General features: G+C 40.6%; 1 protein-coding gene across 1 annotated transcript; it reads right to left on the minus strand.

Moving 5' to 3' along the window:
• Positions 1 to 12069: 12069 nt before the first annotated feature.
• On the minus strand, positions 12070 to 14259 carry LOC114511273 (protein FRG2-like). Its single transcript, XM_036012764.1, has 3 exons — positions 13986 to 14259; positions 13286 to 13363; positions 12070 to 12821 (listed from the first exon to the last, which is right to left on the minus strand). Exons 1-3 carry the CDS (start codon positions 14182 to 14184, stop codon positions 12292 to 12294), a joined length of 807 nt encoding a protein of 268 aa, XP_035868657.1. The 5' UTR covers positions 14185 to 14259; the 3' UTR covers positions 12070 to 12291.
• Between the last annotated feature and the right edge of the window lie 4189 nt (positions 14260 to 18448).

Here is an 18448-nt window from a genome sequence, read left to right on the forward strand (position 1 = left end):
TCATTGTGTCTTTCTTTTATTACTACAATGGAAACTGAAACTACTATCTTCAACACCTTGTAGGCCATGGTCAGTAGATCAAAACTATTTTTTTAACTGTTTTCTGAATTCAACATTGAGATTTTAGATTATGTTTGATTTTATGAGATAATTTACATGCAAAAAATTTACACGCAACAAAATTTACACATCTAAGAATACAAAGCAGTGGGATTTAGTATATTCACAATGTGTTCCAAACAAAATAAATTCATTATTCATGACCCTCCCCCAAAAACTTATACTCTTACATGAGTTATTTCCAATGCTAACCACCATCCACATGCAAGCATTAAGCTACATTTTGTGTTGATGAATGTATTTATCCTGAGCATTTTGTGTAAATTAAGTTATACAATATGTAGTCTTATGTCTCCTTTCAGTTAATGATTTCAAAGATTATTTTATAACATTTATCAATACTTCATATCTTTTACTGATGAGCACTATTCCATAGTTTATTTATCCATTCATCATACAGTGGACGTTTGTTTTTATTAAAATGTTTCTGTGACCAACCTGTTAAAATAAATATAGCTACTTACAAAAATTGATACAGGAGTTAGAAAAAGAAGAAAATGGAACAAGTGCCATTAAGAACACAAAGTGGGTGATTCAGTCTGAAACATGTTCATTTCATATTAATCATAAAAAACTAGTTCTGACAAAAATCAAACAATTTTTACTCTATCTTTTTGTCTGTTTAAGAACTATAGTGAAAACATAAGGATTAGAGTAGTAAAAATCAAATAAACAATTACAACCAATTAGACAACTACTGTGGCAGTATACACATCAGATAATTTCTTAATTTACATTTTTCTATTATTTAAATTGATGAAAAACAAACACAATTTACTTATTTTATACACATAAGTGTTGATACACATATGGTGTATTTATTTGTCTGTATATACAAGGTCTGTCCAGAAAAAAGTCCAGCCATTGTTAATATAATGAGAATGGTTTGCATGCCATCAGTGTAACCTTGCAGCCAAGAAAAGTGGACTGGAATGTGCATGTGTGAACAACAATGCCCTCACTTTACTAATCAGTGGGAGTGGCAGACACTGTTGAGTGAGCATGTGTACTGTGTGGCCATTGCATCCAAAATGATTGAGTGAGGACAGCAACAAATCTGCATCAAATTTTGAGTTTGAACATTCATCCATGAAAATTATTCAAATGATTTAGAAGGCCACAGCTGTGGACAACTGGTGATTGGCAGTTTCATCGGGACAAGCACCTGCTCATGCATCGCATCTTATGCAGAGTTTTTTGGCAAAACATCAAATCACCCAGGTGACTCAGCCCCCCTACAGCCCAGACTGGGTGCCCTGCAAATTCCAGCTTTTCCAAAACTAAAATCACCTTTGAAAGGGAAATGATTTCAGACCATCAATGAGATTCAGGAAAATATGACAGGTCAGCTGATGGCAATTAGGAGAACTGTATGAGATTCCAAGGTGCCTGCTTTGAAAGGGACTGAGGTATCATTGTCCTATGTACAATGTTTCTTGTATGTTCTTCAATAAATGTCTCTTTTTCATATTACATGGCTGGATACCTTCTGGACAGACCTCATACATTCATAAAAGCAAGTGAGTATATGTCTGCACAAATATCTTGTCTGTGATCTGCTTTGTGGTATATTAAAGTAAAAAATGAGATTTGAAAACATTTTTCTCTCTTTTATTTTGGAATATGTTTCTTATCATTTATTAAAGCTAATCCTTTTGTTTTTCAAAATTTTAACACCATAGGATAAGTCTTGGTGAGGATGTAGAGAATAGGAAACCTTCATACATTGTTGGTAGAATTATAAATTAGTGTAGCCACTAATGGAAAACAGCCTAAATATTCCTTTAAAAATTATAAATTAACCATGATCCAGTAATTTTATAGGTATTTATCCAATGAAAACAAATCACTAAATGTGAAAGATATATGTACTCCTACATTCATTGCAGCAATACTAATAATTGCCAAGATGAGATACCACCCAGATGTCCATCATTAGATTAATCAGTAAAGAAGACGGGATATCTCGCTCACACACAGACACAGAGAGGAATATTTTTCATCAATAAAAGCCTGGCTGGTGTAGCTCAGTAGACTGAATGCGGGCAGTGAACAAAAGGATCACTGGTTTGATTTCCAGTCAGAGCATATACCTGGGTTGCAGGCCAGGTCCCCAGTGGGGGACGCCTGAGAGGCAACCACACACTGATGTTTCTCTCCCTTTCTCCTTCCCTTCTCCTCTCTCTAAAAAAATAAATTAATAAAATATTTTTTTAAAAAGTAATAAAATCTTGTCACTTGACAAGAATGACAATTGCACTTGTCATTTGCAATAATTTGGTTGGTCCTAAAGGGTATTATGCCAAGTTAAATATGTCACACAGAGAATGACAAACACTATACAATCCACTTATATGTGAGCTATAAATACACAAAATAAATGACCAAACAAAAGAGAACCAGGCACCTGGATATACAGAACAAGTTCCTAGTTGCCAAAGGAGAAAATCATAAGGGTAAGAATAAAAAATAAACAAGTAATTAACTAAAAAGTAATTTTAAAAATAAGCTGACAAAGAGGCCTACTCAACATGTGGACAACTGGTCAATTGGCCGAAAGCCACTGAGAGAGACAAGCTAATGGCATTCCATGTAGGCTCTGATGACACCGGCGGTGTGCCTGGTTGAAATAGGAGAGCTTCTTGTTGGGTAAGGGAACATACCCAGCCCAGCCACTTCCCAGTCAGAGATAGGGGCCTTTTCACTTTCTGAACAAAAAGTATTATTGATGAAGAGAAATAGAGAAATTGACTTGAGGTTACAAGGAAAAATGGAAACATCTTTAATATATGCTATATTTCAGAGAATTTATTAATTTTGAGTAAAACTAAACAAAACATTGCAATAGTTTTTAGTAACAAAATGTACAAAGGTCACAAAATATTCTTCATTTTCCAACACAAAGTGTTTCCCCTGAACCTCTCCCTAAGATTCAACATTTTTACATTCAGAAGAGGACACTGTTTCAAAGGTGCAGACCTTTTCCAAAATCCAACCAGGCCTCTTGCCCAATGATCCAGACTTTCCTCATTTCCTCACCCACACTGATGAATTTCATCAGTTTCTATTGACATAGTACAGCATGATTTTCTCAAGTTTAATATGTTTCTTAGATATAATTGCATCTTATATACAAAAGACAATTTAATAAGTTTCATTATAAATATAACTAAGTTTTACAAAGTGTAAAGGCAATGTCTGTCCCTTAGTCCACAATATTATTTAGAGTCTAGCATTCAAATAGGCTCCAAATGGGAAAGCTCTGGTCCACAGGACACAGCTGCTCCTGCCCTTTTCCCCTCCTCAGTCTCTGCCACTTTTCAGTCATGGGAGGCTTGAAGTCTTGTCTTCTCTCCACTGTAGGGTGCATGCACAGTCACTCTTATCAGAGAATAGAGAGACCAGAAAGGTCTCATAGACCACCAATGGAACACGTGTCCTCTGAGGTTTTCTGAAGCCTGAGGGCTCTGACCAGCAGGTGTAGTCTTCTCTAAAAAGTGGGGAGTGGGGGTGATTGAGCTTCTGAGCTCTGCCATCCCCCATCCAATCTTTTGAAGACAGTTTTCTCCAGCTGGGATGAAAAATTTTTGTATGGGGTGGGCTGGAGAGAGTGCAGGTCTGGAAAGTACTCAGATGAAGAGGGGTGGCTAAAGCCTGAAGGTGGCCACCAGGGTTGGCATCTTACCAGTCAGTTGGGCTGTTTATTTGGATCTAAGTCATGGTTACTAGAGGAAGCTGAAAAACCCAGACAGCTCCCAGACCATGTCTGAAAACTCAGCTGCATGGGCAGAATGTCTAGATGAGGCTGAGTTTAATTTTCTTTGTAAGGTTCTTAAAAGCCTGCATGGAGACATGGAATATCTTTAGCCTTGTGTCTAGATGCCACATATACAATTCTGACTACATTTTTGTGTTGCAGGCTTGTTGTGGAGCTTTCTGTCCATGTGAGTTTGTTTAACTAGTGTGTGGGGCTTGCAGACATGACCCAGAACTAGAGTCTTTTTGGAAGACTACAAAACACTGAGAGAAAACGTCAGCCTGCTGGCTGTGGACTTGACTCTAAAAGGTGATGCTGGCTGAAGGTCTTTAAAACTCAGTGGGTATGCCAATATAATCACCTCACATATTTGGTCTGGTTCACAAACAGTTCATGTGCTTTCTAAAGAGACTGTGTTGTGTAGGGCAGGATGGCCTCATATCAGGTATCTTGTCCAGTATTTGACCTTGGAGGTCATGGCCCAGGACATATCTCGTCATGGTTGTTTGGACAGGCATTAACCTGGTGGAATGGAGTGGTAGAAGGAACTTCATATTAGATACCTCAAGAGTCATAATTATCAAATCATTCAATGAAAGACTGACAAATAAAACCCTATCACAGAAAATGTGGAAATAATAAGCAACTTGGGATAAAGGGGAAATGGTTGGCTAATATACTAAGAAAAAATTAAATATATACTGAGATTTTTCCCTATATCTGTATTAAGAAAGAAACAATTTAAACAGAAAACACACACACAATATTAGATTTCACAGAAAAACACAAGTAAATTGCCACTCCCTCTTCCAACCATGTTTTTTGACAAGGTCTGAACATGGAAAGAGGGCATTCAAGGAATCCATCTTCCTGGAAGAGAGCGTGGCATACAAAGGGGGGCGGTAATTTTTCTGGGGATTGCTTTTAATAATTTCCTTGCTAATATTAATCATGGTCTTACTTTGTACCCTGATTCCCATAAGAACAGGCCATGAGAAGAAAGAGGCTCGAAAAGAGTCAATGATTGATTTTGAGGGAAATTCTGAAGGGACAACTAGTTCTCCCTAGACTATTGAATTATGCCCAAATTATTTTAAACAAGGAGTTTATAAACCTGAGTAAGAAACTATCCCCAATTGTTCCCATAAAAGAATTCATAAATCAGTTACAATAGGTTGAATTATTGGTGGACTTTCCCACGCCTGTTCCTTACCCATAGATATAAAGAGTCTTTCTAGAAAACAAGAAAAAACTATATAGACCCTTACCCACAGCCCAGGGATACCCCTGGGTAGCATGTTAGATTATTGGCAAATTATGGTATCCCCCAAAAGGAGCTAATGGTCTCCATAGGGTTCCAGATCTCCCATTGCCTTATACAGGAGCATATAATGAGGGTGACATTAGAATGGTCAATAAGGATGGAGTCCAAGTGCCTTATAATAGTCTAAATTTCATGGAAAGGCTAGCTCAAAGCAGACCTCCCTGGTGTTTATTAACTAAGAAATAAAAAGAGTTTATTGTAGCTGAATTTCCTGTTTATCTCTCCTTATATGTTTGTTTTGGAGATTAAAAGGTGGTGGGATTGTTAGATGTCTATATCTCAGGTTTATTGATTCACATAATTCCTATGAAGCTGTATAAAATAATTTCTTGACCAAAGAATAAAATCCCCTCTAATGAAATAGCCCCTGAGTGTCTAAAAGTTGTTGGAGTAACAGCCCTGCCTTTACCTTGAATAGGAATATATATATCAAATAGAATTAGACAGGCAAAGAAATAAGAAAAGCTGGTTAACTATTATAAATTAAGCACGTAGAAACAGTTACCAGGGAGTCAAAGTCCATGGTACATAGAGAAATATTTTAGACAGAAAAGGTAAATAGGTAAGTTAGACATCACAAAGGCCTTATAATAAATTTCCTATAACCTCTATTCAATTTAGCGTATCCTTTTGCCCCATGACAAATTCTGAGAATTTTAATAAACAATAAGACATTCAAACTCTGTACGTACAGCTCTTTCTAATTGTCTGATTTATGGCTCTCCTGGTTAAAATAATCTTTGTTTAATATAGCTGAATCTATGGGAATTTTGGTATTTTTCCTGGTTACCTTTGTATTAATTTTTTTCTGCTTTACCTAATCGCAAATGTCAATCACTGCTAAAAATGAAAGTATAAAAACCTGCTTGTACTTGCAATAAATGGAACAGAGCATCACTGTCCTCTGAGGCGTGTTGTCGTCTGTCTCCCATGGCCGACACCTTACCCACCTTTCAGGAAACCCTGGACCTATCTGTGGCTGGACCGCGGCAGTAAATAATCATTGTAAACTTTCAGAGATACCCACCTCAGTGGTGGTCAGAGCAGCATTACAATTCCAATCAGGTATTATTGCCTATCTGTTATGACAATTCAAACTTTCTGTATATTCTGTTAACACAAAGGGCAAAAATATTTCTCCCTGAAATGTGGAGAACATAAGTAACAACTATTTTTTGAAGGGCAATTTGAGGGTATTTACAAAAATTGAGAACATGCCATGTATTGACACATATCATAGAAAGCATCAGGTAAAACACTTCACATGTTCACAGAAATGCCCCCACTTGCATTTGCTGGCCTACTTGCACAAAAAAAGAAAAAAAAATCAAACTGTAATATGAAAAAGTCACAAGTAAATCAGGACTCTGGTGGACCAGTCTGAGTTTGAACCCAACTCCACACATAAGAAGCACAGAAGTGAAGCAAAACAGGGATACAAAAGGGAGACAGATGAAGGATCAGGAGCAAGACTCACCCTCACAGAAAAATCTGATTCTGGGGATTTTTGCCAGATCTTCTGTAGTTTCTCTTGGGAAATTTCTGCAATAGATTTTTTCCTGCTGCTCATTTTGCCTGAAGATCAAATAGAACAACAAAACTATCTGGATGGTCATGACCTTTCCATCAACAATGTGACAGAACCAAGCACCATCCTGGGCCCCAGTCCCAGTCCTTAATTTGGGCTGAGGGAGGTATTAAAGACCCTGTGAACTCTGCAAAGCAACTTGTTTTGTTACCTGATATGCACCCCACACTTCAGAGAAAAGACCCTTTTTCCACTGTGGTTTCAGCATTCAATACTCTCGTTTAGACTGTACTGCTTCTCTGCCTGCCATGTTCAACTGTAATGGAGGGGAGAGATCTCAGTCAGGAGGCCCCCTTCCCCACCTCTGTTCTTGTCTCACTTGCAAGAGACAAATTCAATCGAGAAACAACACGTATAGTGGAAATGAGATAGCAATTTTATTTATAAAACACATACGAGCACAATGCTGCAGGCAGGTACCCAGCTAGTCTAAAAGCCCCACATATAGAGGAAAGAAAGTTGTTAGTAAGTTAGTGAGTTTGTTCTATACACTTTAGCTGAGGCTACAAGTAGATACTTAGCTACTTGAAGTGCACCATTTGTGTTCAAGGAGTTATATACCTTCGTCAGCTTCTAGGTTCTCTCTCCTTTTTTCCTTTGGGAATAATGTACAGCTACAAAAGCTTTCTCAGTTAGTAAAGGCTTAGTTACTGAAATTGCCACAAACGCTCCCTTTCCCATCACAAATTCTCAAGGATTCCTGTCTATCCCGGTGCTATTCCTGCTTGTGATGTTCAGAACAGCTGGTAATCTTAGTGAGAATGTTAGAGAGACCCCACCCACTTTCCCAGCACAGTCTCTAAGGCTCCCCTTCTCTTGTGCTATTTTTGCTTATGATGTTCTGAACACCTGGCAATCTTATCATACCAGCCCAAGACTGCTAAATTAATTGGTGAGACATGCCTCCCTTTTGTTTCTAGCCATCTGTATTAAGTTGTTAGATTGTAATGGTGAGGGCCCTGATTTATTTCCCCTCTTAATGTTCACCCCTAGCTGCTACCTAACATTTCCCCCATCAAGTAATAGGAACCCAAATCTTTGTGGACTTTGGGCAATGACAGCCCTGGCTTCTTGCTGAAAGGGGGTGCTGTCGTGGTTTGGGTCCCTAAACTTCCTGGCTGCGGGCCAGAGGAGGAGTCCATTAGTGATGTCCTTCTAGGGGCCCATAATAAGAGATTGAAGGTTGTTGGCTGTTTTGTTGTTGTTGTTGTATTTTAAGTGGGGATGGGCTGGATTCCCAAAGAGTCATTACCTTGACCTGGAATTACTGTGTCCTAGAGGTGACAAATTTGACAAGAAATTAGTGGAGTGGAGGACCTGGGACTTTTTTTGATATGGGTTAAATTCAACAGGGATAAGGAAAATTTCTTCCTGGGGTAGGAGGCTAAGCATATTGACAGGCCAGAGAAAGAGTGTCAGAAATATGAGAAAGACAAGTATATTAAGGCCTAGTTGTGTTACTTATCTGAAACAGGTTTTTGAAGTGGAGTTTGAGGTCCTTTGGTGGCTCACAGGAGTAGGTGGTACTGTCCTGCTGTTTTGGAAGTCCTGAAGGAGTTGGCTCTTTCTACAGTGTGACTCAGGAGTATCCAGCTGGAGATGTCGGGAACCTTGATGGCTATTGGGGAAGACATAAGAACAGGGAAGGGTCCTTTCTACAAGGGTTTTAGTTGAAAACTATGGGAACAGTCCTTTTATCATTTGTTTGTTTTGTTTTTGTTTTTAATAGGGGAATAAAAGATATTTTAAAAGTAAAACAATCAGGTGTACTTTTCACCTTTTCTAGCCAAAAATTTTAACAAATTTAAAATGAGAAATAATTTCATATGTTCTCCAGATGTCTTTTTCCTAAGAACTTAAATATTCATTCGGTATAGAGGCTCATACAAATATTTTCTATAAAACTACAGGTTTTATATGAATACTAGTGGTAACATAAATTTTTTCCTCCAAGAAATGCATAAAACCTAAACTTATGCCTTCAGTTCCTTTCTTATCTCTGATGCTTTCCAAAGGATGATTTCGATGTTGGTTTTGTTTTTCATATTGATTAATATATTTAAACTTTAAAACCAATTAAATCAAATCCCAAATAAGTGTTTTTCTCTTCTGTATGTACTTTACATATAATATCTAATTGTAAATTATATCTAGTTTTTAATCCCACAGAAGCTTCAATCATCCCACAGAATGATTGTGTTGTGTTTTTTCTTTGCTTTTTATTATTTAAATGAAGCATATTGTTATAGTGTAGACTGGTGTTAATAGTCACTTCATTTTCAATATATTTTAGCAGGTTTGAGACAATAATTATTTTCCCAGGGGAGAACACTGTGTTGCTATATTTATGGGCACTGAGTAGGTATTATTCTATCAGAACTGTCCTTTTAAACCTTTAAACAGACTATGTTTCATGGCTTAACTTGTTTGTGTTGGTACCTTAAGTTTATTTCTGTACTCCTATAATGTTTTTTAAATGTATTTGCTTGATTATACTATTGCACTTGTCTCATTTTTTCTCCCCTTTATTCCCCTCCACCCTGTACCCCCACATCCACCAACAATTCCCTGACCTTAGTTCATGTCGATGGGTTGTACATATAAGATCTTTGGCTTCTCCATTTCCCATACTATTCTTAATCTCCCCCTGTATATTTTGTACCTACCAATTATGCTTCTTACTCCCCGTACATTTTCCCCCATTCTTACCCCTCCACCTCCCCGCTGATAGCCCTCCATGTGATCTCTGTTTCTGTAAAACTGTTCCTGTTCTAGCTGTCTGTTGAGTTCATTTTTATATTTTTAGCTTCAGTTGTTGATAGTTGTAAGTTTTGTGTCACCTTAGTGATCATATTTTTGATCTTCTTCTTTTTCTTAAATAAGCCTCTTTAACATTTCATATAATAAGGGTTTGGTGATGATGAACTCCTTTAACTTGACCTTATCTGGGAAGTATCTTATCTGCCCTTCCACTCTAAAAGATAGATTTGCTGGATAGAGTCATCTTGGATATGTGGATCTTTGCTTTTCATGATTTTTTAAAAGATTTTATTTATTTATTTTTAGAGAGGGAAGGGAGGGAGAAAGAGAGAGACAGAGAGACAGAGAGAGAGGGAGAGAAACATCAATGTGCAGTTGCTGGGGACTGAGTGCCCTGACTGGGAGCTTTTCATGATTTTGAATACTTCTTTCCAGCTCCTTCTTGCCTGCAAGCTTTCTTTTGAGAAATCAACTGGTAGTCTTATGGGAACTCCTTTGTAAATAACTGTCTCCTTTTCTCTGGCTGCTTTCACGATTCTCTCCTTATCTTTCATTTTGGGTAATATAATGAGGATGTGCCTGAGTGTATGCTTCCTTGGATCCAACTTCTTTGGGATTCCCTGAACTTCCTGGACGTCTATTTCCTTTGCCAGATTGGGGAAGTTCTCCTTCATTATTTTTCTTTCAAATAAGTTTTCCATTTCTTGCTTTTCCTCTTCTTCTGCCATCCCTATGATTCTGATGTTGGAAAGTTTAAAGTTGTCCTGGAGGTTTCTAAGCCTCTTCTCATTTTTTTTTTTGAATTCTTATGTCTTTATTCTGTTCTGGTTGAATGTTTATTTCTTCCTTCTGATCCAAACTGTTGATTTGAGTCTCGGTTTCCTTCCCTTCACTGTTGGTTTCCCGTACATTTCCCTTTATTTCACTTTGCATAGCCTTCACTTCTTCCTCTATTTTGTGACTATAGTCAACCATTTCTGTGAGCATCCCGATTACCAGTGTGTTGAACTCTGCATCTGATAGGTTGTCTATCTTTTCATCACTTAGTTCTATTTTTGAAATTTTGATCTGTTCTTTCAGTTGGGCCACAATATTTTATCTCAGTGCACTTGTTACATATTAAGGGGTGAAGCCTTTGTTATTTGCCAGGGCGGGGATATCCAGGTCACTGTGTTGTGGTGCTGTATGAGGGGTCTGAGAGGGAACAATGCTGCTTGCTCAGCTCCCGGCCAGCTTTGAGTCACTTTTCCCACTTCCCACAAGCAAATTGGGCCCTCCTGGTGCTGATTCCCAGGTGGGTGGGCTTGTATATGTTCTAGGACCCCGGGGGTCTTTCCAACAAATTCTCCCATGAGGCTGGGAGTTTCTCCCGCCACTGCCAATTCCCACAAGCTTTTATAGCCTCTTTTACATTCCCAGAGGTTTTGAAGCTTTATTTCCCTGTGTTGGAACTCTGGGTTCCATGGTCTGTCTCACTCCCCAGTTGTTCCTCTTGGTTTATCTGCACACAAGTGTTGGACCATCCATTCCACCAGCCGCTGCCTTGTAGTGATTCCTTTCCTCCCGGCTTCCCATCTCCGCCCCTCCCACTGGTCTGGATGAATGTCTCTTCTTTAACTCCTTGGTTGTCAGACTTCCATACACTTCAGTTTTCCTGCCATTCTGGTTACGTTTTGTCTTAAATTTGTTTTTGTCCTCCTTTTGGTTGAGTGAAGAGACAAGGTGTAGCTACCTATGCCTCCACCTTGGCCAGAAGTCTAATTCAGGTATTTTTTTGTCCTAGTGTAATTGAATTCCCATTCCCCAGATATAGCATGTTTATTGTAATTTTTGTAGACACGTGTAGATGTTGAAGAAGTCATGGTATGGTCAAATTGATGTGTAATATGTTATCATTGAATTGGCCCCACTCATGGGAACAAAAAACTACACTCTTTATTTAGGAGAAGCACTGTTAAGTATAGGAAAGTCAGGGGGGAGGTCCTGTAGAGGTGAAAATAACAAAACAAAACACCCTTCTAACCCACACATGCAGTGAAGCAAATTTTATATGAGTAAATGTGTAATTACTTAACATATGTAATATGTGAACATAGTAACATTTTATCACTGTGTATGTAATATGGAAATAAGACAAAGGAGAAAACAACATTTTAAAATTTCATTTCATTTTTCTCATATAAGCTACATGCATTTGTTTTATGAGCCAGTGTGAAATGCAAATAAAATGCTATATAAAATAAAATAAAATAAAATAAAATAAAATATCTTAAGTAAACGACCATACTTATTATTCGTGCATTTTAGAATTCGAGGAGGACAGAAAAATATATTCTTTGCTGCACTTGAAAATACACAAACATAAGAATTCCACCCATATTTTTGTTCTCATTTTCAAATAATGCCTGGCTCTCTTAAGATACTCAAAATACATGAAATGTCTAACGTAAAACTTACAGTTTGGAAATTTAATCCTCAAGGAAACCCAGAGTTTGCCACCCGAGTCTTGTTTATTAAGATTTTTTAATGACAATTCTAACCACTTAGTAGCAACACATTGCCTTGAAAAGAGGCCCTGCTGGTCATCTGGAAGAATCTGGGAAGGAGTAGAGCTCCGATGTAGCCACAGAGCTGCGTCAGCTGAATGGGGTCCAGTGCCCTTAGCTGAGCCCTAATCCCATTCACTGGCAACCTCAGCTATCTCCTGTCTGAGCAAGAGGCTGACCTTCCCAGGTTTCTCACCTAGGAGGGGCTCTGGGCTTCTCCCTCATCCCCTGCTGGACCCGAGGGACCTGGTAGTGGGGCTGGGACAAGCCAGCCCTCGGCAGGGAAGGCATAGGCCGCTTGGGTGGCCATGGCATAGACGGTCTGTGCCTGGGTGCGCAGATGCTCCCGGAGCTGGGTGAGCAGGATGTACTTCTCCCAGCTCAGCGAGAAAGGAAGCTGCTGGTTCTGCAGCAGAACGATGTTCTGATAAATGGCCTCAGACATGGTGCGAAGGGAAGTCACCAGGCTTTTCCGAAGCAGAGGAGGTGTCTGGACTCCTGAGGACCGTGATCTGGGACTCTTGCTGTGCCCAGTGCGCCTTCTCTGGGCTCTCCTATGATGGGCACTTCCAGTCTCTTTGCTGTCACCACTTTGGTCAGTATCAGAGACCTTTCCGATCTTTCCCGAAGTCACACTGCACATCTCTTCTAGAGAGGCCCCTGCAAAGGAAGCTTGTGGGTGAGAGACCTGCCAGATCAAGTCCCAGGGGATCTTCATTCCCAGGTCTCAGCCAGTGCCCTCAGGGGAGCCCCACAGCTATCCTGCTCCTTTCAAGCCCTTTTATTTCTATGTGACCACACTTATTCTACATCCCCAAATGCTCCCTGAATCCCAGAACCACCAAGGTGGCTCTCCAAAACCACCAAGCAAACGCTCTCCTGCCCACATGCTGGATGTTCCCCACTTTTCCTTCTGTGCACCTCTGGCCCCCAAAGTAACCTCCTACCTGCTGTCTTGCCGAGGCTGTCCCTGGAACTGCTTTTCCTCTTCCCGGAGCTCTCCCAGTCAGAGCAGCTTTCTGCTTCTGCAGATAAAGTGTGAGTTTCAGTGACTGCTCACTTCCCCGCCATTCCTAGAGTTCAGGATCTATCTGCAAGTTTCTAGCTGCCCCAGAGCAGCACCCAGTTCACTGCCCAGAGAGACAGATACCCATATCCTGTCCCTCTTTCCCCTCAAAGTAAAATCTTACCTGAGAGATTGCAGCTATTTCTGTCTTTGCGTTTCCTCTTCTTACAATTCTCTTCCTCATTTGTCTTGGCCTCTGACCCTGGACAAAAAGAAGGAGTTTAGGTGACCGGCCTCCCTCAAGGCACACAGAACCCCCTGTCTGTGGACAATTCTCTCCATCAACTAGTCAGAATTTGTGGGCAACTCTCTTGACTGAGGGTGTGCGGCCAATGGCAAGTGTGACATGAACACCAAGGTTCCAGAGGGTCATTGCCACACTTCCTCAAGCACCCTGAAGGCCAGGTAATGTTTTCTACCACCTGTGTCAAAATAAAAGCCAACTGGAGACAAAAATGCTGGGTTTCACCCTGAATGGTGTGGCTCAGTTGGTGGGAGTGGCCTCCCATAAACTGCAAGGTTGTGGGTTTGATTCCTGGTCAGGGCACATGCCTGGGTTGAGGTCTCAATCGGGGCACATAAGAGAGGCAACCAATCAATGCTTTTCTCTCACATCCATGTTTCTCTCCCCCTTCCTTTCCCTCTCTCTAATCAATAAGCATGTCCTCAGGTGAAAATAAAACAAAAATAAATTTAAAAATCAATCAATTAGTAAAAATGTTATTTCGTCTTTATGATCTCCCTTTGAGGTATGTATTATTACAAACCACACAAACAAATAGGTAAATAATATGGGCTTCCCTGATCTCAAACCTCTCTCCAGCCTCCACACAGCCCATTCTTCCCTCGTCTTTGGATGCCATTCTCTCTTAACTGGGAAGAATCCTTACCTTCTTCTCCTAATAGTTTCTGATCCACATCTGAGTGCCTTTCTTCAAAGAAGTTCTTTTGGGAGGGAAGCTGCTCAGTGGCACTTTGGATGGAGGGGCTCTGGGAGTCTGAGTTTTCTGTTCCCGAATCCATCCTGGAGCCCAAGTGAAAGACCCTCCCTGTGACACATCCAGAACCAGAAGTGAGAGTTGGCCCGATTTGCCTGCCTTTTATGAGCCACGCACAGGGTGTGGCTCACTCCTATTGGCTGAAAGGCATTCACTTCCTGTTACTCATTAGAGATTCAGGTAGGCTAAACATAGATAGGAATGTAGCTGATTGTGTTTGTCAACAAAAGGTCTCTGCCGCAAAAATTGTGCCAACAGGGGTTTCCAATATGGGGTTTCCAATAAACCATAGAGCGTTATTATAAATGCAGTGTTATTCCTGTAGGGTTCCCACTTGCAGTGTTTTGTCATTTTTAGATAGAGTGTGAGGACTTTCATATGCCCTAGCTCCTCCCAGCGACCCTCCCAACTGATTATGTTTCCTTAAAGTTCCAGTTAGTCTTCATCGAAAAGTTGACTCAGCAATCGATTGAAGTACAATATTAAGAATTCGTAAAGGTGGACTCAGATGGCAGGGACACTGTGCAGGGGTCTGGAGGCTCAGTCTGTGGCATTTCCCTCAAATGCATAGTGTGTGAGATGCCTCTGGAAGCAATGGTTGCAATGGTTTTAAAACTCTGGTTTTAAATGTGTGCCCAGTTAGCTGTTAGGAGTGCTTCTTAGGAGTGCTGTTGCTTCTCAAAGTTCAGGTTGAACTGCAGATCCCCGCACAGATAAGGAAAGACTATTGCAGGGTCCTGACATAGACTCAAAAACAGATAGCAAAGCTGGGAAGCTGAGGGATTGAAAGGCTGAGAATTCCTCCCCATCTTGATTCTGGCCCACAATCCACCCAGAATTATTCAAGACCCTGACCAGAATTCTTCTGCTTCTTCCACCATGAAACGAAAAGTGAGGGCTGCTCAAATGTACCTGGATAACAGGCTAATCAGGAGGATAACTTTTATATCCATAAAATGCATCTATTTTCACAAGCCTTCTCTATGATAATTTCATCCTATAGAGGACACAGAAGAGGTATATTTCAAGAAATAAGTGTTTACCAGACCCATTATGCAAGTGATGTATTTCTTTTTCATACCTGCCGTTGTGTTTTTAAAGACTAGATTTTACTGTAGGAAAGGTACAAGCCAATTTTATATATGAATATATCTGACAAATATCAGGTATTGATATACAAGTGAAACCATCAATAACCTCAAAATAATTACTTATAAATATAGTTTCTCAGTAATAATATTTTTAAGCTTTGAAGATGGATATTTTAAACATCCCCACGTTGTACAGAACAAAGCATCCCTCTCTTTACTCCTGAGACCACTTTGCGAAGTGCGCCAGCATTCCGCCGGTCTGGGGTTGTGCCATCCAATCAAATCTTCACCTTGGGGTGGGGGTTGGGTGAGGACTGGAACTGGAAAACTTTAATGCAAATCTTAGAATTATGTATTTCTCTAAAAAATAAGTTGGGAGCCATAAAATTTATTTTTAATAAATTATTCTTCAAGTATATATATATATGGAAGACAACAAAGACTTGCAGGCTATTATAACTCAAAATTAGTTTTGGGTTTTTTTTTTTTATATTATCTAATACCCAGTACATATTTGCATTCTCTCAAATTAACCAAACACATTTTAAGTTATTTATTGTAGCATTAGAACTGACCAAGTCTGTCTGAAAAGATAATTTAAGACCCACCGAAAAGCAGAAGGATATAATTGCAATCTTCATTACTCAGAAGGAAATTGTGTCCACGACATATAAAGGTTAATTAATACTCTCTCAAAACAAAAAGTACACAATTCAAAATAAATTGAAAAATAATTTTAAAGAAATTTTACATGTTAGTAAAGTTTTGTGGTGAATAACAATGATAGGGGACTCGCGGGTTGGAAGAGTTTAATTTAAATAATCGCTAATAAGCTTAGTAATCAATGCCAGTAAAAGCCCTTGTTCCAGGAGCTGAAGGTATGACCCACCCTGACTCCAGCAGACTGTAAACAGTTCCACCTTTTTGCCTCAGGAGGACTGCAAGCAGTGAAGATGGTATCTGAGCCATCACACTCCAGGGTGAGAGGACCACTGCCCAGGGCGAGAATACTGCAGTTTTTAATCCAATTAACATTTCCCCGAATTCCAAACTCTTGCCTACACTTTGTTCTCCTTATGAAAAGGGCCATTTTAAAATGGAATGTAAGATGGTCTGTTAGGGTATGAACCCGCCATCTTCTCAGATCGCCGGCCACCTGAATAAAGCTCCCATAAAGACTCAATCCCCGTCTCTGCTTATTGGGTTCGGTATGTGACAGGCAGTACAAATGCTGGTCTTTTCCGGTTGCATATTTTGGTGACTCCACTGGGACAGACTTTGGGACTCTTCAGTAAGTGTGGGTATTGGGCAAGGAGTCCCATTGGCTGCCTGGGCTGAGAGGCCTCAGAGTTTGTGTTTGGAGATTCCCAAGCAGCTGCCAAGTGATTTCACTTGGGCACCCTCCCCCTCACTCCCAGTACTTCTCGTCATTTATCATGTTTGATTGAATCATTGCACTTTCTGGTTCAGGTTAAAATCCCAGGTCACAATTTAGGTCATCTGGTTAAGGTACCATCTGGTTTACTGAGCTCTGTCTGGTAGAATGGGGGTGGAAAGCCTCTGTTCTGGAAAACAGCCCACTGGGGCGAGTTCTGGCTAATTGGTTGACCTATGCTTATAAACGTATGACTGGAGCGAATGTGGTTTTATTGTAATACTATTGTTCAGCTTATGTGTTGTCTGATCTAGACTCAGGAGAGCGCTGGCCACTGAATTGGTCTTTAAATTACTGTATCATACTGTAACTAGAGTTGTTTTGTCAAAAATCAGGGAAGTGGGAGAAAATGTGCTACCTAGAAGGGGTTGTGTGTGTGTGTGTGTGTGTGTGTGTGTGTGTGTGTGTGTAGTTTACATGATAAAGATACAGAGTAAAAAAAGAAGTTAATGGTTCAGAGAAGGGAGAATTTGCATGTGAAAAATAGTAGAGGCTCAGAGGAGAGGGACCAGGGAGATCTAGATATTATGACTGCTTCGAGCATGATCAGACTTCCTAGGCCTCTCCAGCTCGGGGGACCTACTCAGCTGAGGGAACTGGGGAAAGTGCGCCTGAACTGGTGCCGCCATCTTGAACCCATCCGGGAACCAAATTCGGTGGAGGAAAAGCCCCTACTGGGGCAGGGCAATATCCTTTGCGGAGACTTCCAGTGGGAGGAGGGCCAGAGGGCCAGCCTGCTGGATATTATTGGGCACATACTCCGTTTCTACATCAGATTTGTGAAACTGGAAAAACTCAAACCCTTCTTATAAGGATGATCCTGCTAAAATGACAGATTTGGTTGCAACAGTTTTGTCACTCATCCTCTCAATTGGGCAGACATGCAAGCCTCATTAAATCCTTTGCTTATGGGGAATGAGTGATGGATAAGGCAAACGAAGAGGCTTGGGGCGTGCACCAAGAAAATCCAGATGGGGCTCTTGACCCTACCATGGTAATACCTTTAACCAAGCCCAACTGGGACCCTATGGGAATGGCCTTCCTCTCTTAGAGCATTGTAAGACATGCCTTCTTGAGGGAATGAGGAGTGGCGTCCCTGAGCAGAAAAGTCTGAATGTGGTGCAGACAGTGCAACAAAAGTCCACAGAGGACCCCTCCCAACACCAGGAAACAGGTAAGAGGATTCCTGGGAATACTGCTGCATTTGGATTCCAAACTTTGGGCTCACTGCTAATCCACTGTGTGAGGCTCTGAGGGGACCAGAATATAGCCCTTTAGAATGGACAAAGGAGTGCACTCAGGCTTTTGAGTCCCTGAAGGCCCACCTGGCTTCTGCACCGGCCTTGGGGCTTCCAAACGTACTGAAGCCCTTTCAATGATACGTGTGTGGGAGACAGGGCGTTGCCCTAGGATTCCTCACCCAAATGCTTAGTGACATTTCACACCCCATCACATACTTGTCAAGGAAACTAGATCACACTGTCCAGGAGTGGCCAGCTTGCTTGACAGCTGTGGTAGCCACCTGTGAGCTCTTACAGGCAGCTGAAAAGTTTTCCTCAGGACAGCCTATCACCATTTAAGCACCCCACCAAGTGTTGAGCCTGCTGGAGCAAAAGGGAAATTTGCGGCTCACTGCTGGAAGAATGGGCAGGTACAGAGCCATTCCTTTCGACAATCCCAACATCTCCCTCAAAACTGTAAGTAAGTCAAACCCTGCCTCTCTTTTCCCGGTGCCTGACTCGGCCATGCTAATACATGACTGT

This window comes from Phyllostomus discolor, chromosome 12, assembly GCF_004126475.2.
Source record: "Phyllostomus discolor isolate MPI-MPIP mPhyDis1 chromosome 12, mPhyDis1.pri.v3, whole genome shotgun sequence".
In the NCBI taxonomy this organism is placed as follows: domain Eukaryota; kingdom Metazoa; phylum Chordata; class Mammalia; order Chiroptera; family Phyllostomidae; genus Phyllostomus; species Phyllostomus discolor.